General features: G+C 33.5%; 1 protein-coding gene across 1 annotated transcript; it reads left to right on the forward strand.

Annotated features, from left to right (window-relative positions):
• The first annotated feature begins 4,437 nt into the window (after positions 1 to 4,437).
• Positions 4,438 to 21,855, forward strand: LOC149072401 (choline/ethanolamine transporter flvcr2a-like). Its single transcript, XM_089246604.1, has 10 exons — positions 4,438 to 5,229; positions 6,691 to 6,869; positions 8,774 to 8,918; positions 10,866 to 10,997; positions 11,094 to 11,161; positions 13,242 to 13,345; positions 17,691 to 17,801; positions 18,502 to 18,607; positions 19,312 to 19,423; positions 21,534 to 21,855. The coding sequence occupies exons 1-10, from the start codon at positions 4,833 to 4,835 to the stop codon at positions 21,605 to 21,607; spliced, it is 1,428 nt and encodes a 475-aa protein (XP_089102730.1). The 5' UTR covers positions 4,438 to 4,832; the 3' UTR covers positions 21,608 to 21,855.
• Positions 21,856 to 23,520: the final 1,665 nt, after the last annotated feature.

Here is a 23,520-nt window from a genome sequence, read left to right on the forward strand (position 1 = left end):
ATCTCTCTTTCTTATGTATTTTGTAACGTGTTCTGTTTTGTCCAATTTAAAAAAAAAAAAAAGTGAAGTGAGTGAAGTGTAATGATCGGATATTTGTACCACTTCTAGGCCTGTTGCTCTCTGTGATGAGACTTTTTCACGGGAAGATGAGCTCGCATTCGCGCCCTGAAGTTGGGAACCACAGAAAACCAACTTCAGCCAACCACCACTGTGGCGCCAGTGGGGTGTGAACCCGGGACCTCGCGAAGCGAGTCCGTCACTATGGCCACTCAATCACCACAGCTGCAGTTGGGTCTGACTGTCCATGTACGGTCCCGTTCAGCACGCACGAGCTCAAAAGAGAGCGGTTCCGTGGTCTTTGTAGTGTAGTGGTCTATCGCGCTCATCCGGTAAGTTAGAGGAAGTGGGTTTGATTCGCCGCGGGAAGTGGAATTTTCTTTCCTAAATTCATTTTTGAATCAGCCAGCTGTTGAAACCTTCTTAAACGTTTTATTTCGTGGAATGCATTTTAATAAACTGCAGCTTGAAATAATGCTTCACTTCCCACCATTAGGGGGCTTTCAGTGATTTATGGAACAGTTGACAATTTTGCTTATTATTGGCATTATTTTTGGTGATGATTGACAATGTCCCGTATTTGGAATACTGATTTCCCATACTAATTTGGAATACTAATATCCCATATTTTTCTCGAGTAAATATGGCCATCTTTGGCCATTTTATGTAATAAATTACACTTTTCCCGGATGTATTTTCTCCTTAGAAAAACCCGTGAAAGTCGACTTCAAGTGCTGCCCTCTGATGAAAGTCCCAAAGTTCACATTCACCATATTTCTAACTCAAAACTTACACGATCCTTAGAGCCAAGGCAAAAAAGCCTGAGGTTTGAGGCTCTGAGGCAAAAAAAAAAAATTCTACAGTGAGAAAAAGCAACCCATAAACTTTTGCATGTAGGGTCTGAAAGGGATATGAGAACGGTAGTACCAGTTTTTGAGTTTTTTACTGGTAATTCAACTGGCCCAGTAGTACAACGATGTTGGTGGTATGTCGAAGAGGTACCTTCTAGACACTGGAACGTCGAATGGATAGTGTATGTCGGGATATTTGTATATCGTGTGTACAGAGCAATTCCATAATTCCCCTTGCCGCATTTTACTGGCGAACCGTTGATCCTAGAAGTATACTTCCAGTTATAAAAAGTATCCAAATAACGTGTAAAACCAAGGCCGTCATTTCAACTTTTTCCGGGGGGGGGGGGGGTGGGCAAAGCACATGTACTCAATGAATGTATATATATATTTGCGTATATATATATATATATATATATATACCATTTTTAGTGCATTTTCAAAAGCCGGGGGGGGGGGGGGCAAATGACGGGCCTGTGTAAAATTCAGAAATGTCAATCCGCTTGCCGAGGGTTGTATAGTTATTTGAAATAAAAAAAATTAACTTTTTGTACGAACACCTTGTCTTCAAAAACCCAAATAGACAGTTGTTACCCCCATCCCTCCTGAGGCACAAAAAAAAAAAAAAAAAAAAAAAAACCGCGTTTCTAATTAGTGCAATATTAACTGAAACATTTGAATTAAAAAACGGAGAAATGCTGTGGAAGAACAGCATAAACGAAGGAAAGAAGCGTTGTTCGTTAGTTTATGCTGTTCTTTCCAAAAACGTGGAATTTTTTTGTTGGCCTCAGGAGAGACAAGGCAACAACCTTCTAATTGGGTTTTTTAGAACAGGGTGCACGTATAAATAGTTAATTTTTTTAAATATAATAACTACACAACCATGGGCGAAGATACTGGGGGGGGGGGCGGGGGGGCACTGCCCCAACACCTCCTAGAGATAGAAGGCCTCTGCAGTGTTTGCCATAAACGTCATTCAGACTACCTAGCAAGTTTGCCACATTTTGAAACACAGCATCGTATTTCGTTTCTTCTTATTTTGGCGTCGAATCTTCCTGATTGCCTCACAAAAACCGCATAGTGATTGGATGTGGGGCATAGAAATCGCCAATTCTGAGCTCGATCATTTCTTTTCCTCACAACATTGATACTGGCACGAGCAGGGAATTTTTTTTCCCTGAATATTCTGAGAGAAAATAGACTCCTTACTGACGTCACAAGCAGAGTGCGGAGGCCTTCTATCTCTAGGAGGTGCTGATTGCCCCACCCCCCCCCCAGCATCAAAGGTGAAGTCAACTGATCTAATGCATATATGTATAGATAAATTGACATCATCATCATCGTGCCCCCCCCCAGCAAAAATGACCGTGCCCCCCCCCCCCAGACTTCCAAGTCTATCTCCGCCTATGTATACAACCCTCTGCAACAGAAATGGTGTATCTCAGTTTTACACGTTATTTGCATACTTTTTCTAATTGGAAGAATGCTTCTAGGATCAATGGCTTATTGCCAGGAAAATGCGAGAAAGGGAATTATGGATATGAATCGATTCATATACTTAGAGCCGTAACTAGAGGTGAGGGGGGGGGGCAACTGCCCCTGGCGACAAAATTTAACGGATGGCAATTTTAGGTGGGAACAAAGAACACCGTTATAAAATTACCGAATTTTAAAGTAGTGAGGGCGGCAAAAAATCCTAGTTACGGCCTTGCATATACTGTACAAGATTCATATCGACATACAAATTTAGAATCTTGATGAAAGCACGTACGTGCTTTGCGTTTTCCTGTAAGTACTAACTCAACATCCCCTCTTCTGATCCTTTTTAACTATGAGTAGCACATGTTAATGGAATGAGGCTTTTTTCAATCACACGTGATATTTCACTCTTTTTTGAGGAACATACAAAACGTATCCAAGGCAATGAGCATGGCGACTTCCGCAGTTCATGAAAGACTGAAAGAACAAATATAAATTAAAAAAATGTCGAAATGAAATAGATTATTTTTCATTGATGAGTGCTAAATATTCCGACTTTGTTTCCTTTTTTTGAAGTTCAAGTTATCTATCTGCCTGTCCAATTATCTCAATTGCTGCGATATTATTTCAATGTAATTTATGATTCATTATTAATTTTTAAAAAAAACCTATATGAATTGATGCGTTTGAATATTAAAAGGCAATAAGGGGACATACAATTTTTACACTCAAATAGATATAAATGTAAAGTTGAAATCAATGTTAGTGCATGGATATCCAACTCAAAAGTAGGTCCGGCGAATTATTTTATATTTAATTTTCTGGGCTTCGTATCTCTGGGGCCATTCAAGTATTACGTAAGCAGATTTTCAGCCATTTTTGACCCCCGTCAGCAAAATTACGTCAGCAGCATAGAATATTTCATATTTTCAAAAAGGGGTGGTTGATGACGTAAGCAACCTTCAAACCCCCCCCCCCCTTGACATCAAAAGTCAGCAAATCCGAAACCCCTCCCCCCCCAATGATGACGTAATACTTGAATGACCCCTCTAAGCGAACTTAAATAAAATCTTCGAAAATAGAGAATCCTATGTAATTTTTTAAATTATTGATGGGGCGGAAAACCTAATTGAATTTTCGCCTTTCTACAGTGAAGTCGGCAATCTAACATTGATTTCTATAGGGATCATCCAGTGCCTGTCCCTCAAAGTGATGCTGATGATTATCACGTATTTCAAAAAGCCTCATATCTAACTAACATCTTCTAAGCTTAAAATTGACGATTTTAGCGTAGAAATACGGAAATTTAGTGAGATTTTCCGCCACATCAATAATTTTAAAAATTTAATTGAATTTTTGGTTTTCGAAATATTAAGCTCGCTTAGAGATACGAAGTCTAGAAAATTAAATATAAAATAACGAGCCTGACCCACTTTTGAAGTGGATATTCATGCAATAACATTGATTTCAAATTTTTATTTATATCTTCTCAAGCGGGAAAATGAGAATTGTCTCCGTGTTGTCTTATATTATCCAATTGCACCAATCCATATAGTTTAGGGTTTTTTTAAATTAATTATAGGCCCATATAAATTACATCGAAGAATCCCAGCTTTAATCAAGCATTTTTTGAAGGAAAAACGGGCAGATCGATAACTTGAAGTTTAACAAAAATTCAAAATTTCTAGCTCCCATTAAAAAGAAGAAAAAACGATTCACTTCTATGTTTCTTTAATTTAGATTTGTTTCTTTCATGAATCGCACAAGAAGTCACCATATTGGTTATCTTGTATGTCCCTCCAAATATCATGTGATCCAAAAAGCCTCATAGTATCTTCAAAAAATATTATGATGACGTATATCTAGTTAGATAATATCGATTGCATTACTTAATGCATGTTTCATTACACATGAAAAATATGAATAATTTTTTTTTTTTGGAAGCGTGTGATGAAGTTATCGTACATCGAGTTGCCTGATTTCGTCTTTTGTTCTCTATTATCGTCACTATTACGTTTCGTTATCCATAACATTAAAGCTGTCAAGGACGCAGATAGTGTTATCAATATTTCTGATTATGCGTCGGCAAAATGCGGCGGATGAAGCTTTGATCGTTCCGATTTTGTCTTTCTTTTTTAAATTTAATAAATTTAACATTCTTGAAATTATATGTGAAATCATGTGTGCTATGAAGGGATTTTATTTTGTTAAGGGAAAAAGTGAAGTGCAGTGAAGTGCTGAGTCACAGTTGAATGAGTCGTCTGCTGTTGTGTGTACTTCGTAAAAGCATAAACAATGGTGTCTGTCGTCTGCTACGTTCAACTCAATTTAAAATTTTATTTTATCCCAAGATGAATCTTTGAACTCTGCCACCGAAAAAAATTCGTTAGCTATTTATTCATTTCTTTATTCTAATAAACTCTAGTTAATTAATTAAAATTGAAAATGGCAGATTCAAAAAATAATATAAACTGTTCGTACGAAGATGAAAATGAAATCAATTCTTCGGGATTATGGACCAGTAATAATTCTTACAAGAGATTCGATGGGAAGAATAAAAGAACATCGATTTTAAAATCAAAGCCTAAAGTTTATAAAGTAAGGTATTTAATGCTGCTGTTATATTCACTTTGCACGATGTTGAATGGATTCCAATGGATTCAATATCCAATAATTGCTAGTATAGTTACATGTTATTATAATGTTAGTGTAACTACCACAAACTGGACCTCTGTTATGTTTATGATCATGTTCATGCCATTCATTGTTCCTGTTGCATGGGTTATGGACAATAAAGGACTGAAGCTCACTCTGATAATAGCTGCGGCTGGAAATACTATAGGTATACATTTCTGTATTTTATATATAAAATAATGATATAATAATCACATAATTGTATCATTGAATATATAGGGTGATTCAAAAAAGCATCGCCAAACTGAAAGGGTAATTCAGACATACAATAACAATCCAAAATCACAGGAACATAAGCGCACAAACACCATCCAAAGTCGCTACAGGAAGTTCTTGCACCACACACTTTTAAAACAATCCCATACTCAGCAAGCATGAAGTTGCAATTCTGACTACATAAATACTTTAGGGGCATGGGTGTACCCAGTGAGGGGTAGAGGGGGAGGTAGCTGCCCCCAAGAAGAGAAATTAAAGTGTAGTAATCGGCACACAGCACAGATATATCAATTTAGTATCAGTGAGTTGTCCCCCTCTAGTTCAGATCCTGGGTACACCCTTGTTAAGGGGGCCACACATACACTCAGTACACACGTTCTGGCATGTACCAAATCATGAGGAATTCCATATGGACTGCATGCATGGATCAATGGAAGCTAAATTAACAAAAAAAAAAAAAAAAAAAAAATAGATTTCTTTCCCACCCCTCAAAAATAGGAGATTTTAGATAAACAAATTTAAGACATAAGAGTAAAAGAACATTACTGTATCCACAGCAGGGCAAGGTATTGGACTGGCGGGTACTAAAAACAATACTGATGAGTTTAATCCCATAACTCTACCTACAACACAACCTAATTTTTAAGGGAGGGGAGCCCAGTTCCCAATCTCTCTCTTGAAGAGCACTGCTGTATTGGAAAACATCAATATGCTGTTATCAGTCAGAACTGGGAAAGAACGGAATGCGCATGCATAATTATTTTCCAATAAACCCATAAAATTTCAAATACATGTTAATGTTATTTTCAATTTTTAAATATGATTTACTTTTTCTTATTGGATCGAATATAATAAACTTCTGGAAATTTCAAACCAAATGTTTGGTCCCTTGAAATTTGTTGTAATAGGGTTCTATCGTACATTCCACCAATTCCAAAAATGGTGTTGAGATAAAAATTCATTCATTAATGCCTCTCTGTCAGTGGAATGACCAATTGTTATACATAACAAGTTCATCTTTAAAAAACTACAAATAATAAATTTGACTTATTTGCGGATTTTATTATTATTTTAATGGCAGATGGATTGAGAAAAAAAAGTTGTAATTTGAAGCAAGGGCGGAGATGTCGACTGTCCCCCGACTGTCTAATGTATAATGGAGTCGACTGATCTAATGTATATATGAATTGACATCATCATCATCTTGCCCCCCCCAGCAATAATGACCGTGCCCCCCCCCAGACTTCCAAGTCTATGTCCGCCTATGATTTGAGGGTTAATATAAAAGAAGAATCATAAAAAATAAATTTTTGATGATAAAATTACAAAAATGAGATTATCACAATGATTATTACTTTCCAAGGTGTTTGATTCATTTATATTTTTCTAACAGGTTCTTGTTTGCAGTGTGTTTCGCTATCACGCAATAGATTTGATATTGTAATACTTACACAGACAGTTGCTTCAATTGCTCAGGTATTTTCTGTATCTGCTCCAGCCTATGTTGCTGCAGTTTGGTTTCCAGCTAATTTTGTCTCTACTGCTTGTGCAATTGGAGTTCTGAGTAACCAGGTATGATGTAAGCAGTTCTTAAAGACAGCTTAAGTTATTTAGTATTGGAAAATCTGGATATAGTAGCAGGATTATGTGGAAAATTTACTTTTCTTTACACAGAGTGTTATTTATTTCTATGAACTTGATAACATGTATATATATATATGTATGTATATATATATTTTTTTTTATAGAAATGAAATTTTTTATAAGTTCTGTCACACCATGGTTATTTTATGCATGTGAGTGCTAATTAAATACAAACATACAGTTCTCAAAGACGACTCTTAACCAGTTAACTGTCCAATTTTTCCGAGCGTTACCCGCAGTGCCCACTTTTTTTTGAAGATGCGCATGCGTTTTCCCTTTTTCCCCCCTTTTCTTGGAAGTTTGAAATATTAAAATATTTTTTTATACCATGTTTTTTTATAGCTCGAATGTGTCGAGACGTAATATGATACCCAAAAGTAGGGGGAGTCATAATGTCCTGTGACTAAAAGTAATGCTGTTGATGGATTTATGTGGAACCATAGTAGTTGAACCTTTGCTAAAAGATACATATATGAGTAATAAAACAGATGCATCTTCGCAAGGCAATCAGAAATCGAAAAAAAAAACCGATGGGGATGCAGCTTTGCAAAACATGACAAAGATAATAGTAATAATAATCTCAGACCTAGAAATATAGTTGTTCAACTCCATCTAGTGATGAGATAATAAAGTAGAAGGATGGCTGTACAGATGGCAGCACATGTATGACAAATTATTTCATCATACCTATGTGAAAAAGACAGAATAGTCTGTGCATCTGCAAATGCCGTCGTAGGCACCACCATTACGTATGGCAGTGATGGCAATTGCCGTCGTAACCACTTGACTGGTTAATGGCTTTGTTACTATGTTTTTCATTCAGAGGTTGGGACTATAACCCTTTGGTGTAGGAAGTTTAGACAAAGATATCTTATTGGCCGCTGTGTGGTCATGTGGATGTCCTCATGGTTTTCTGTGGTTCCCTACTTTGAGGCATTAACATAATCTGATCTCTCCTTTAAGAAGTCTCACCACAGAGAGCAACAGACCCTCCTACAGTATGAACATTCAGTTATTACCCTTCGTTCGCAATTTGAAATGTAGATTGCAGCACTCACTTCACACACAGCAATAGATATGCATACAGTCTGTTAGGTATAAATAAGGTTACCAACTGTCCTTCTTTTTGGTGTCATTTCAAGCATCCTCTTACGTTTTGGAAAATTTGCCCTTTTGTCCTCTTTTTCAGGTTTCCAGAATTATGTTTGCAGTATTCATGCAAACTTCCAACACAACACGATTTTTCTTGAAAGGGGTGGTAAAGTGGTAGTAAATTGCCCAAGGACATTTGATAACTTTTAATTTTGTTATGTGATAACACCTTTATGAAATATAACATGACCAAATGTATGAAAAAAGAATCAATAAGCTTTTTCATTAGCATATTTTTGCTCAGCTTGTTTGATTCATAAAGGATTAAATGTATGATTACTGTTGTAGAAATGTTTATGGCACACACACACATAAAATTTTCTTTTAAAATTCAGTATAAATTCAATATAAATTTTGTTGGTAAGTCCTTTTATATTGATAGTGTGATAACATATTCTAAACTCACTAAACTTATGTAAACAATATTTTTTTCATTATTGAAGGAAATTCTTATACATAATTCAAAATCATGCAAAGTTCTATTTATATAGTTGCTTTTACCAACATACATCTGATAAACCTTGCTTTCACTGAACCTTGTTTTCACTAAGAATGGTTTTGTAAACTCTGTGTTTGCAAAAATGTATCATAAGTTGATAACAATGTATCCTGCCTTTGCTACATGATTACTTATTTTTTCCTCATTTGCCTAGCTTTTTAATTAATTTTTTTTTTGGCAGATAGGAATAGCATTAGGGTTCATAGTTCCAACACTTTTAGTTCCAAATAATTGTGGAGATGTGAAAGATGTTGAAATTGGACTTCAGAATTTGGCTCTAGGTCAAGCAGTATTGAATTTCATTGTTTTTACACTCATAGTCATGTGTAAGTATACACTTTTATAATTTTTCATGTATTTGGATTACTTTTGTATGTATACTTTCTTAATGAGACAAACATAATTTTTTTCTTGCATGTGATATGCAGTTTGTTTTTTAAAACCAATATCTTTTGCACGATTTTAAATTTGACTATTATTTTTAAATCAAGTTTTTGGTGTAACAAATACCTTTGAATTCTGATATACAATCTTATCAAATAAAACCCCTCTCATTATCATATTTATCACCTTACTTTATGTTGACTTTCAAAAAATAAAAATTGAAAGCTGAAGAGAAAACAAGTCATGAAACATTTTATCAAAGATTTTTTTTTTCATTTTTTAAAAATAATTTCTCTTTTATATAAAGAAATTGAGCATCAAACAAGCATGATATGATAATCCCTCTACATCAAGTTCAAAAATATATCGAGTTCACTCAATTTTTCTTTAATTCTGAAACTCCTATAATAAGCGAGAAAGAAATCATATTGTGAATTGAGAAACCAAGTGAAATGTACATAATCTAAACAAAAAATAATCAGTTATGCATTCAATAAGCTCTCTTGCCAAGACTGTAAAAAAAAGACTATTTACCACATATTGATATATATATTTATAGGAGGGCTTTGTATTTTTTTCAAACATCACTTCAAAACATTTTCAACTGACATCAGTTTCTTCAATCTGCAAGTTCTAGACAAGAGCACCTAATTTTGAATGCATCTAGTTATATACATGCATATTTTTGTGTGTGTGTTTATGAAAAATAAACAAAAACAGTATGGTATTTTTTATATAGCAAAATGTTAATAAGTCTTTAATATAATATAATAAATGCTATATACAGGGTGATTCACAACTCAACCCACAAACTTTTAGGGGAAGTAGAAAACACAAAAATAAAAATGAATCACAGAGGAATGTATGACCGGAAACCCCAATCTGATCAGCTAGATGATAAATAAAGATGCAGAAATGACAAGCCAATAATGGATGAAAAAACTCTTTATTTAGCGATAATTTACACGAGGACAGTACGTGTACACGTTAAGTTTCACAAGAAGTGCTCAAAGTTCTTACCGTTCACAGTTGTGCACAATTTTTTTTGTGATTCTATTTTGTTTTTGTGCTTTCTACCTCCCCTAAAAGTTTGTACGTTGAGTTTTGAATCACCCTGTATAGTGAAATATAGTATGCAATTTAATGTCATATTGTAATGTTATATACAATAAAAATGTTATGTGACATCAAATGCACATTTGTGTTTAAACTTTTGAACACTGTCGACATGCCCTTCCCCAAAAGGGAAGCTGGTAGGAATCTAGCCTGGGCGCCCACCAAAATTTCTTGCCAAGTCTATTCTTAGATGTAGGAACTTTACTTTCTTTGGCAGGAAAATGAGGAAAAATAGAAAGCTTTCTTAATTTTGAGCAATTCTAAAGCTATTTTGCTGTAATTTTGATGCTCATGGACATTGTTCACTGATCTCCATTTATTTTTTCTTGCAATGTCGTCAGAGTGTCAGAAGTATTTTCAACCTATGGGTGCTTGATTTGTGCTTTATGTAAAAGATTTTTATTTCTGAGTTAATTCTAGAGGTGCTCGAGCACCCACAGCACTTCATGCTGTGATGCAAATGTGATAATGAAGTTCAATTTGTTGTTGTTAATAAACTACATGAATGAACGCCAGAACTTTGCCACTGGACTTATCCTGTTGCTGAGATCTCTTCCAGCCCAACTTCATGGCAGAGTCTGGAAAACTTTATTTTGTGTCAAAAAAAAAAAGAAAAGGAAAAAAAAAACAAGCAAAAATGTTTACACCATATTTTCCCCTGACAATTGGGTACTATTGCGATTAAAAATTTTGTGGTGATTGCAGACGAGATGTGGGTGGGGTTGGGAGTTGGAGAAAAGTTTCTGGTGTTGTTAATAAACTGCTTTTATCAGTTTTCAGAGACAAACCTCCTACACCTCCTAGCATTGCAGAAGCAAATAAACCTCCTGATCATCAGCCAACAGTGAAATCAATAGGAGTGTTATTTAAAAACTGGAATTTTGACTTGCTACTTATTGCTGCTGGTGGGTAAATTTTCTTAAATTTTTTTCTGTTAGCAGTGCTCAAAATCATTTTTAAATTGATATTACATATTTTTGAATTTTATATTTCTGTTTTAGGTTTACTTGGTTCTGTTTATTTTGCTATTTTAACAATGCTAAACCAAATGGTTGTAAGAGCCTTTCCAGTAAGCTGAAATAAGATTTTTGTCTATTACTATTATGTTTATATATTATTTAGTATTATTATTTGTGGCTTTCGTTATAAAACTAGTTTCTCTTGCAATCAAATTATTCATTTTAAGAATCATTTTAAGAAATTTGAACAAATTTTCAAAATTGATTTTTGGGCATGTGAGCATAATTTAAAATATTTGTAGGTCTTATTTCATAAGATAACAATATTCTAATAATAATAATAAATAATCTTATTTTACAAGAGATTTTGTAATTTCATGTACCCGAAATTCTATCTGTTAATTATAGAAACAAAACTCATACATTTATTCTTGATAAAAAAAACTCCATAAATACAATAAAATAGTTTTTTTTGTTGACAAGCAGAGAGTGTTTCAGGTCTTGAACTTAAAAAAGGAATCAATATTTACTGCATTGACAAAAAAACAAACTTGAGCAGCAATTTCTGAATGTGCATATATGAAGATGATGACAAGAAAGCGTGTAACCATGGAAACAGCAAGTGTCCTAGTAGCTATTTGGGCATAAAAAATTGAAATAGGCATGAAGATTTCACATAGAATCTGTTTTTCTTAAAATTGTTAATTTTTTGTTTGATCATAAATTGAGTTTACCCTTATTCCTTATGATGAAATTAAAATGATTTAATACTTTAGAAATGCGTAAGTTAAGTGCTTTCTGAGATTGATTAACTGATGACGAAATCTTACACAATCTGCTGGCAGTGGCACCTTTTTTTCGCTCTCATTCTGTAAAGATGTATAAATATGCCTGTGGCAGTTAACGCATAGTCTTCTTAAAGCATATATAAAGGTGTCCTGTAAGTGCTAGTACAGCCTTCATCTTATCATTCGTCAGTCCTAGAAGTATGATTTCAATTTCAAATATGCTCAACAGGCTTTCAAAAATTACCCTGTACCAGTTGCGAGAGTGAAAATAAGAACCACTTAATAAGTTTTGATGAAAAACAACTAGAACTTACTAGTCTATTCGGCTATAATTTTCTATTAATTTCTGATGTTTTCCCAGCATTAACAGGCATCTTTAGAGCTGAAAGTTACTGCAGAATGGTGATGAGGTGTCCTTCTTGTCAACTTTTTTTTGGCTCTGCTCGCCATAGTAGAAGCAGTTGTGGGTATAACATTAGAAATTAATAGAAGACCAATTTGTCCGACTTACATATCTTCGAAATGAGTGTGACAAGTATCCAAAAAATATTGAAATAAATATATGCATGTTAAAAAACAAGTAATCGAGAGAATTTTATTAAAGTTTCAATGCCAATAACCATAGTGATTGTTATGTTTTTTTATTCCTGAGGCTTAAATTTCAATTGCTTATTTTAACCATGATTCATATCAAAAGCACTTTGTCAGAACTTTGGAAAAAGTTCTGGATGGGGTTACAGCCACTTCATGGTTATGGAAGAACTAAAATCAAAAAGAAAATCATAAGATTCTAATTTAATTATTTTAAGTAAAAGTTATTGATAATTAAGCGTAAAAAAGAGCATGGACTAAGTATATCCTCCTTGGTCACTGTCTCCTGTGGGAGACACCAAACAGCACTTTAAAAAAAGTCCACCTAGCTAATTGAAATGCTCATGGAGATCTCAAAATTAATTCTATTTGTAAACATTTGGTAGTAACTTAATTAATACTTATATGAAAGCAGAAACTAATGTTAGGCAGTTTCACTGTTAAAAATAAATATATAAAATGGAGAATTTGAAATGTCTTTAAGGACTGAGGAGGTTATATTGCAGTCTAAATAAAATTTTCCAATGCAATCAATGAGTTGGATCACTCATACAAATTTCATAAAATATTGTTAATGGTAATAGTAAGACTTGTTCATACGGGCCCACAACTCAGGAAAATCAGGCAGGTGCCAAATTCATTTTCCCCCTTCCTTTAACCACTTCTTCAGAATTGTGATGGGGAAGGTACCAAAATACATGCTTGTCCCAAATGACCAAGTATATTTTGTATCTAGTTGCCCTTGTATTCTTTTAAGGTTATATCTAGTGTGAAACTAATTTTCTTTTTTCTCATTTTCTGTTTCTTTTAGGGAAAGGAAGTAGATGCAGGTTGGATGGGGTTCACAAACATCTTTGCTGGTGTTGTTGGATCCATTTTAACTGGCTATATTATGGATAAAACTCATGCATATAGGTAAATTAATTTTATTTCAATGAATTAAATTTTATTGCAATGTTATATGAGGTATTTTTCATATTTTTCAAGGTTGAAATTAATATTGCAGCAAACACTAGACTTCATTCTTTTCTTCATCAATCCAACTTTTTCTCAGATAATCACTGGATTTCTCCCTAACAAAAATACAGAATCAGCCTTTTTGGAATTCTCCTCTGCAGTTTTTAAAAATATTGATAATTTTTTTATAAAACAATAGCTATTTTTCTTGACACCAGAAAAACTTTTGACAATGTGTCCCACAAAATACTTCTCGAAAAACTGAACTTTAGCTGAGTGAGAGGAACTCCTCTCAACCTTTTAAAAGCTTACTCAACCAATAGACAGCAGATTGTAAAATGTGGTGATAAAATCAGTAATCTAATGAAAATTACTAAAGGTGTTTCTCGAGGGTCGATTCTTGGCCATTTAATTTTCCTTATATTAATCAATGATCTCTGCAAGCCAAATTCCACTGGTAAAATTATAACCTTTGCGATGATATGGTTTTAATTTATTCAGCAAAAATTACCAATCACTGATTAATATTATTAACAATGATTTAATAAAAATTAAAAATTGGTTTTCTGCCACCTGTTTTGAACTAAATGTTACTAAAACTAAATTCATTAATTTTTCCTTGCAATCTGATCTTCAACAAAGTATTAATATTATCTTTCACAATTTGACTGCTCTGGTGCTCCCTGTAACTGCGTTCATCTCAGACAGGTTAATACTATCTATATAGAAACGTCCTCTCCACTTGTCAATACAAGATTCATCGAAAGACTGATTATTTGTGGAGATGAAGATTACAAGGAAGAAAATTCATCACTTCAAAATTCATGAATTTTCTTCCTTGTAATCTTCATCTCCACAAATAACCAGTCTTTCGATAAATCTTGTATTAATACTATCTAGTTAATAAGTAGGAGTTTTCATTGATTGGAATCTAAAATGGAAATCACACATGAACCATATTCATTCTAAACTCTGGTGTATAATATATTTACAGACTTTACTATCTCAAACCTTATACAAATACAAATACAAATACAACGCCACAACAGGCAAAATGCCCAACGAGGTGGCTGATAAAAAGATGCCCATAAAAATATGGTTGTCATATGTTTCAAAAATACAGCAACCCAATTAAAAATGCAATTAACACAAATTACAAACAATATATACACATGATAAAATATTATACAATGCCCATAAAGAATACTTATGGTTGTCTTATTCTAAGAATGGATAGCTTCCCGATTTACCCCAACATGTTTATCGTATTTCTTTTTAAACGTGTCAATTGTGTTACAATTTACTACCTCCGGGGGTAAGCTATTCCATTTATTAACAACCCTATTGGAGAAAAATTCCCTGCGACACCATAACCTTGCATTGTCCCTCACCAATCGATACTGGTGTCCCCTTGTAAAAGCAGTCGATTGTCGGTGTACTAAAAGTTCATGGTCCATCCTATCCATTCCATTGAAAATTTTGAACACTTCGATCATATCTCCTCGACACCTGCGTTCATCCAATGTAAACATATTCAAAAAATGAAGTCTTTCTTCATAACTCAAGCCCTGTGTGCCAATAAGGACACGCGTAGCTCTCCTCTGCACCCCTTCAACCAAGTCTATGTCCCTCTGTAGGTATGGTCTCCAAAACCTTACAGCATACTCCAGTCCAGGACGAACTAAGCCTCGAAAAAGCGGAAGAATGACTTTAGGAGAACGCGAAGAGACCTTTTTGAAAATGAGACCAAGCATTCTATTCGATTTTTTGACAACCGCTGAACAATGTTCAGAAAACTTAAGTCGCTCGTCAATGAGAATTCCCAAATCGGTGACTCTAGTTGCATCCGGGATAGTGACACCATTCAACTCGTAAGAGAACCGTGGGTTGTTCGAACCAAAATGAGCGACCATGCACTTATCTACGCTAAACGTCATGCTCCATTCATTTGCCCATGCTGCAATCTTGTTTAAGTTGGTCTGGAGCAACTCCCTATCGCTTTCATTTCCGATTACCCCCATTAGCTTCACATCATCTGCGAATTTGCTAGTAATTCCATCGATACCCTGATCGAGTTTGTCGATAAAAAGTGAAAAAAGTATGGGGCCAAGGACACTTCCCTGAGGAACTCCACTTGTGACGTCTGTCCAACCAGAGAATTCCCCGTTCACCATAACTCGTTGCGACCTATCTCTTAACCACGATTCTATCCAATTCAGCAAGTTGCCCCCTATTCCAATCTCGTGTAAACGCTTCAAGAGTTTGCCATGTTGGACCCGATCGAATGCCTTCTGGAAATCAAGGTAAACAACGTCGACATTTTTGCTCTTACCCAAAGCCTTAGTCACGTAATCATAGAAGCAAAGGAGGTTAGTTACACATGACTTCCCCTTCCTGAACCCATGCTGATTATCCGACAATACATTATTCTCGTCTATCCACTTCACAAACTGCCTTTTGATGATAATTTCCAAAATTTTCGAGAGGGAGCTCGTCAAACTCACTGGACGATAATTAGACACCACTTCTCTACTACCCTTCTTAAATATCGGAACAACGTTAGCCAGTTTCCAATCTCTCGGGACGATACCCTCAGCAACACTACTCCTGTATATCTGTGCGACTGGCCCCAACAATTCATTAGCACCTTCCCTGAGAACCCTGGGATAGATATCATCTGGTCCTGGTGCTTTGCTTGCACATACATTTCTTAGAAGATTTAGGACCTCCACGTCTTCCACTTGAATATCGTTGAGCGTTTTATTACCCCATGCAACACCCGTATATCGAATATCATTATCTCCATTAAAAACCGACGCGAAAAAGTCATTGAAAGCACTACACATGCCTACATTGCTCTCTACTTTTGAGCCTCCTATCGAGAGGGGGCCAACTGTCCCCTTACATCCATTATTGACGTATCGAAAAAATGATTTTGGGTCAGAGCCAATGTTATCTGCCAACCTAGATTCAACTTGCTTTTTACTATCCCTTATCGCTTTCTTCAACAGTCTTCTTTTATCAGTAAACAATGATAGGTCACCTCGTCCACTTTTATACTCTCTATATCAGCTCATAGTTTCTATTGGTCTTGTATTACCCCTTTTTTCATTCTCATCTGCTATATCGATTATCAATTTGGGGTTCCGACTATATTACAAATTTATATCCATTGATTTACCTTCAAAAAAGAGTAATCAGATTAATCGCTAATGACTATAGATCATCAATTCATGAGCTTTACCATTCACTAAATATCCTTCCATTTACTTTTTCAAGTCTATCCTAATTTTGAAAATAAAAATAAAAATTTTCCTTCCTATTTTTAACACCTTTAGATCATCCCCAAGCTGAGCCATCTTAATAGCATAATAAGCCCCCGCGCCAAGTGATTTTTCTGAGGCCTTAACGGACAAATTCTCAAAAAATTCAACTCATTCTCATTTTTCTGAAGTCCCTCTTCTCTTGAGGCCCCTGGGCCATGTCCAGGCGGGCCCATGCATTAAGATGGCACTGCCCCCCAATATATAATAACATTTACCTAATTCCAAAATAAAAACAAAACACTTCACCGATCTTGTTGCAAATTTCTGTAATAATTTACCCAATGAAATTTATTAGAACTCAGCTTCTATACTGATCTTTAAGAAAATCTTTAAAAAGTACTTGTTTAATATCACTGACATGGAGCAATTCTATTGGAATATTCACCTCATAACCCCCTCATTTGAATTTTTTTCTCTTTGTCTGCGGTCCTTCTTGTCAATTTAATTCTAGTCACCTTCATGTACAATAAATTCATTTTTAATTTTTTTAAGCTTTTATTTTTATTTAAAATTACTATTACCCTTTTTCCCATTCTTGTAAAAATTTATATTAAAAATTAATATAACCCATTGATACGTTGTTCCCACCACAATTACCACCGTCAACTATATTTACAGTATTTTGTGTTCTCCCCTTTCATTTATTATAAATCATAAAATCATCATTATTTATTATATAATATTTGTTATAATTGTGCTGAATTTTCTGCAAATATCTACTCTATAATGCTGTAATTGCAAGTATGAGCCAAGTCGGGTTCTTGGCAATTTTTCCCCCTTTTCCTTGTATAAAATTTTTTTCTTGAAGAATATATAAAATATATTGATTGATTGAAACAGAATTTAATTTCTTATGGTACTTGTGTCACATCATGATGGTGAGAGGAAAGGATTTATGAATTAATAAATATTTCTTATAATATATTGTTTTATATATATACATATTTTTTAACAGCTTTGTTTCAAAATTTTTACAGAGCAACATCCATAGTGTTCTTTACTCTTTCTCTACTCTGCATGATAGTATATACAGCTGTCTTTGAGCTAAAAATACTCTGGCTTTATTATTTAATGATTGGAGCAATAGGGTATGTCTTATTTTGATGAATTAATTTCATGTGTTACATTGTAATTGTGTTGTAATTGAGTTGTAATTGTGTATATAGGCAATATACAATGTTATAAATATTTTATGTGCTTAGAATATTTCCTGAGGAGAATACTTTATGACTAATCTTTTTTTAAGTTTGTATCTTCATTCTTAAAACTAGTGTTTGAGGCTTTTAGTATAAAATACATAAAAGAAAACAAATTTTCTTTTCAGCTTTAGCTGTCCTAAAAGTTTCTTTGTAATATGAAATATATATACTTTTTTTATTCTAAGCACCTATACTAAGTTTCATGAAAAAATCAGAAGGCAATTTTAAAAATAATTATTGCATGTGTTGGTAATCAATATTGAAAATTTGTCATTAATTAGGCAGAAAAAGATAATGATGATTTTAAAACGGCGTGAGTTTAGCTACAAATAAGCAATCAATATTTTGGTGTACTGATATTCATGTGTGATAAATTATGGTATTTAAAATGGCTGTAAATGATCCTCATACTTTTTTTTTCAAATTGTTTATCCTGTAATCGTTTTTATAACTCTTTTGAAAAAATGAAATGTGTTTTCTAATACTTTTTCTCTTTTTCATTATGAAAAATAGAATTAAATTCCAAAGATGAATTTATTTCAAATTTTCATATTCTCTGGAAATCTATAATTGCATTCATTTTCTGTAGATTTACCATGGCTGGGTATATGCCCATAGCATATCAACTTGCTGCAGAAATCACATATCCAGAATCTGAAGGAACTTCAGCTACATTACTTGTGGGATCCCTTTCGGTGAGCAATAATTAAACTCAATACATTTATTTATTATACAATAAAGAATTTTAGAAATAACTCATGTTAAAATAAAAGTCATTCTTATATAAATTTTGTTCCACTTCAAGTAAGCTATTTCAAATGTCTTCTCTATAGCTTGACAAAAAGAGAAATTCCACTATTTTGGACTGTTCAGTGTTAAATTTATTTTAATTAAAATTAAATTGAATTAAAATTTATTTATTTTATTTGTATAAACAAGGAAATTAAAAACACTTAAAAAAAATCTGTTGATTTTGTGATGTAAATTAAATTTGACAACTCAAAAATGATTGTTCATTCTAAAAAAATTTTAAGGCTTAAAATTCTCAACTGAGAGATTCATTCTTTTTTTTCTTTATAAATTTTTACAGATTGGTAGTTTTTAAATTTCACGTGTGTGTGAATGAGTATAGAATTTTTATAACAATGCTATGTTAAACTTAGAAAACGTTATAAAATTTATAAAAATGTTCCCCCTTGGAAGAACATTATTATCAATGTTAACATGCTGTATAGTGCTTTGTTAAAAAATGCTGTATATTGTTTTGTGAAAAATGCTATTCATAAATATGCCAACAATATTATTCAGTTTATGTTAATTATTATTCAGTTAAATTTGTCATTATTTGACTATATAATGCGCAATTTTCAGTAATTCTCTGTGTATTATTTACTTTCAGCTGTTTGGTATATTTGTCACCATGTTTCCTTCATGGCTGCAACAAACATATGGTGATTTGTATTCAAACATATTTTTTTGTGTTTGTACAGCAATCGGTTTCATTTTATCATGTAAGTTCCTTTATCTAATCATAAAGTAAAATATGATGACAGAAATTTCAGTGAAAGCAATTTGGATCAAAACTGATTGTGTAGCATAGCTGCAAACCAGGGGTTGTAGGAGGGTTTGGTACCCTGGGCATATTGAACTAGGGGGGGGGGGGAAATCAAATGCACTCTTTAGCCAGTGATTCAACAGTAAAAGGGGGGGTTCTTAACTCATGGTTCCAGGGCCTCATGATAAAGAGATCTGGTTATAATTCCGGGATTAAGCGTGTAAACTGTGGTAGACAAATAGTTCTACGGCATAGAGGGGGCCCTCAGAAAAATCACTTTCCCAAGGGCCAAGTCTTCTAAGATGGCCTGTCCCCTCACCCCAAACTTGTCCCAGCTGTACCTTAGTTGCAGCGCTATATACAGGACCTAATATTCAAGAAAAACCTATAAAATTTCATTCATGTTTCTTTTGTGGTTGTACAGTAAAACTTAGTTTTTATTACTTTCTATTTATGGATGTTACATATCTTACAATTTCTCTAGTGGTTCTAACAAACTTATTATTTTTAATTCTTCATACACACACGCAGCACGTTAATTATTTTCTTGGTTTAATAAATAAATTGAAGAATCTCTTTTTTTTAATTCTGAAATTAATAATATTTCCCATCTACTTTCATAAAATCTTTTTTTGATGAAAGTATTTAAAAATTTTAACATTAAAAACAAAATGTTAACAAAAATGTTAAAAACTTAAATTTTTAGGATAATTCAGTAAAAACAAAGAACACACACATATCCTTGTGATTTTATGATATTGTCAATATTTGAATTTAAGAAACAATTGTGTTAAGAAGCTATATTTACATTTTTTGAGGTATTAGAAATGACCTATCAATACTTTCTCAAACAGGTTTCTGGCAACAAATTTGGATGATTTATGAACTAGCAGAGATAAATCTCAAAAATTGTTTTACTGTTAATACATAGTAAATGGAGGGGGAAAACATTTTTTAGGATCTGTTTTTTTCAATTTTTCTACCTTTCTCGGCTATCCTTTCCCTGTGTATATATTACTATTGTTTTACTCGTCAAACTGTAACAAGGGGAAAAAAAAGGAAGAAAAAATGCAGAAGTAAAAAGGAAAAGAAAAAAAAACATTTCGTTTACATTGTTATCAAATGAAGAGTCTCAAAAGAAGGGAGAGAGCTCAAATGTATTTCTTCCATTTACACAGTTCCGAGATATCTTGTCCTTGATTGGTAAGGGTTAAAAGTCTTCAACAGCAAAATATAGTAGTTTACCAATCCTTGATTATCAGAAGACATAACTTTAAATAGAATTACTGAAAAAGGGTTTTATTTACATGAAAAGGCCAAAATTAATTATTAAAGAAATATTAAATTTTGTGATTTAGTGCAGTGGTTCTAACTTTTGTCACCCGTGGCTCCCTTGTCAACTCCTTTGGTCAACTTTCATCTGTGGCTTCCCAGAATGGTTTAACAAAGAATCCTCTTAGGTTAAAACTGACCACTTCTCCTCCTGTGTTTAAAAAATTATGAATTATTGATTTCTTGTTATATAGCCCCAAAACTATAAAATTCAAGAAGATTTAAAATACGAACTTTGATATACACTGTGAAATGCCTATATAACGGTACTCAAGGGACTAGGAAAATTTATCATTATAAAGGAGTTAGGGTTATGGATGGAATATACAGTGAAACCTCGCTACAACGATACTCGATATAACAATAAATCCCTCTGCTATGATATCTTTTTCAAGTCTTGTTCGGAAATGTCTATACTTTGATGTTAAATTGCTGCCTCTTAATATAATGATAATCCCTCTGCAACAATATTTTTTTCTTGGTCTTCAGAGCATTGTTATATCGAGGTTTCACTGTATTAACATTATGAAAAGTGCATCAGGATGAGAGAGTAATATTGCTATATAGGCAATTATCATTATAGCGGGAATATTTTTATATATAATTTTCACTGTATAACCAAATTTAGGAAGTAATTATGATTTAATACTGAATTTTTTTTTATATATCATGTGAAATTAATGTTCTATATCATATCATTGCAAATTTACCTTTTATGTGCATTCATTTGGCAGTATTCATCAAGTGTGGGAACAAAAGATTAAGTCAAGAACGTACAGATTTGAAGCAACTGGAAGAACCAGCTTGAACTGAACTTTAAGTTTTTTGTCTCTACTGTTTGAGAAGCCTGTAAAAAATGTGTTGATTGACCACTGAAGAGTGAGATAATAATTTATTCAGAAAGAGTCTTGAATCAAGACGTTTTATTTTTTGACGTTTTTTATTAGAATGGTGGGTTTTATTGATGTTTTGTTAAGCAAATATGCTTTCCGAAATAGACGTGATGATCAAGTGATAAATTGGTTTTTAAAAATAAAATTACTTATTTTCTACTTATCTTTGGGAGATTTATTTTTCTCACCTTTTTAACCCTTTTAAGTAGTCTATTAGACAACATTCGTCTAATAGACTACTGAGTAACACTGATTTAAGTTTAGTTATCTAGGGTTATATAGAAGTACTGATAAAATGAAAAAGGCATGTTAAGCAAGTGAATTACAAGCCTGCAACTAGGTTGGGGCAACCAGGTCACTGCCCCAGGGCCCCAAACAAAATGGGTCCCCACAAAAAATTTACACTTATTTTGCATAATAATAACCCTTTTAGGGAGCCTGCAAGGAAAAGTCTGGCCTGGAGCCAGAGAAGGCACGCTACACTCCTAGTGAATTAAATAGTTTTACAAGTACAAGTAAAACTTCAAAGTATGATTAACTTGGTTTACAAATGTTTTGCAATACAAGAAAAAAAATTGAAAGTTTTAACAGATTTTGACTAGATAAACTTAGTTTTTCTTGCAATACATGTACAGTAGACTCTCAACTACCCGACTCCCAACTATCCAGCCTAGTGTAAAAATTATAATACACTAATTAATTACAATATTACCTTTCCTCAATCAATGGATAGTAAAATAATTTTAAATAATTTTTGTAAGAACTTAGCATATGTTTTACGTTTATGTTTTGTTCATTTTGAAAGTGTGTGTATTTGTATTGTACAGCAGTGTTTCCCAACCTTTTTGAGATGTAGTGGACCCCTTTTAGTGTAGGTCAAGACACCATGGACTCCCTGCAATGAAGGTCAATTTTCCCGCTGCCTCCCCATGAAATCCAAAATGTGTTATTCTTTATAATTGACATATCATAGAAAATCAAAGAAGTAAATTACAATTTCACAACACTAAATGTGTCCTTCATGCAATAATAGTAAATGAAAATGGTTCCACACAGACCCGCTGGGGGTCTGTTGAAAAACACTGCTGTACAGTGTACATCATTTTATGTTTCCTGCAATTAAGTTAGACATTATAAAGTTTATCTTAAAATATGTGCAGTATTTTTTTATTCTCAGACTTGTCCTTTCTCTGTAGTAAATTTTTAAAACAGAACAGTTCACAGAAGTACATAACCAACATCTATTAAGTACTCACCTGCATTTTGAGGTCAGAAAATATGAATAAGAGTAGGTTTTTGTATAAAAATGATGTTTTTGATGGTAATGGGTGGAGGTAGGAAGTGAGTATTTATAGAACTCTATCCTAACTGGCTTTTCTGTTATCTGGCCTGCCCTTCCACCACATTGGACTGGATAGTCTGGAGTCGATCGTATTTATTTATTAGAATTCAATATGAGTAGTAGGTACACAAAAACCTCCTAGATGAGGATTAGTCTACGAGAGGATTTGCAAGCATTGTTTGTGTGGAGCATAAATGATTATAACTGTCCTAAGTTCAGGGAGCTGAGCCCAAACAGTTTTTGGGACTGCTTTTATTATTTTAATGAACGATCCCCAATTATATATATAATATATATTTATTTATTTTTATTTATTCAATATTGCTTGGCCGAGGCCTATACAAGGGAATGCAGTGGTAAAGTTTGACAGAGAGATTGATGGAGAGAGAGATTGAGACGGTTGATGTTACAAAGGAAATTGGAAACTGTTATACAATCAAAAATGTTTGGTGGGATGTTGTTCCAATCAGATATTGTTCCAGAAAG

Source organism: Pholcus phalangioides, unplaced genomic scaffold, assembly GCF_987345545.1.
Source record: "Pholcus phalangioides strain wild (caught in Gottingen) unplaced genomic scaffold, Ppha-v1.0 ptg000017l_1, whole genome shotgun sequence".
NCBI classification, from domain to species: domain Eukaryota; kingdom Metazoa; phylum Arthropoda; class Arachnida; order Araneae; family Pholcidae; genus Pholcus; species Pholcus phalangioides.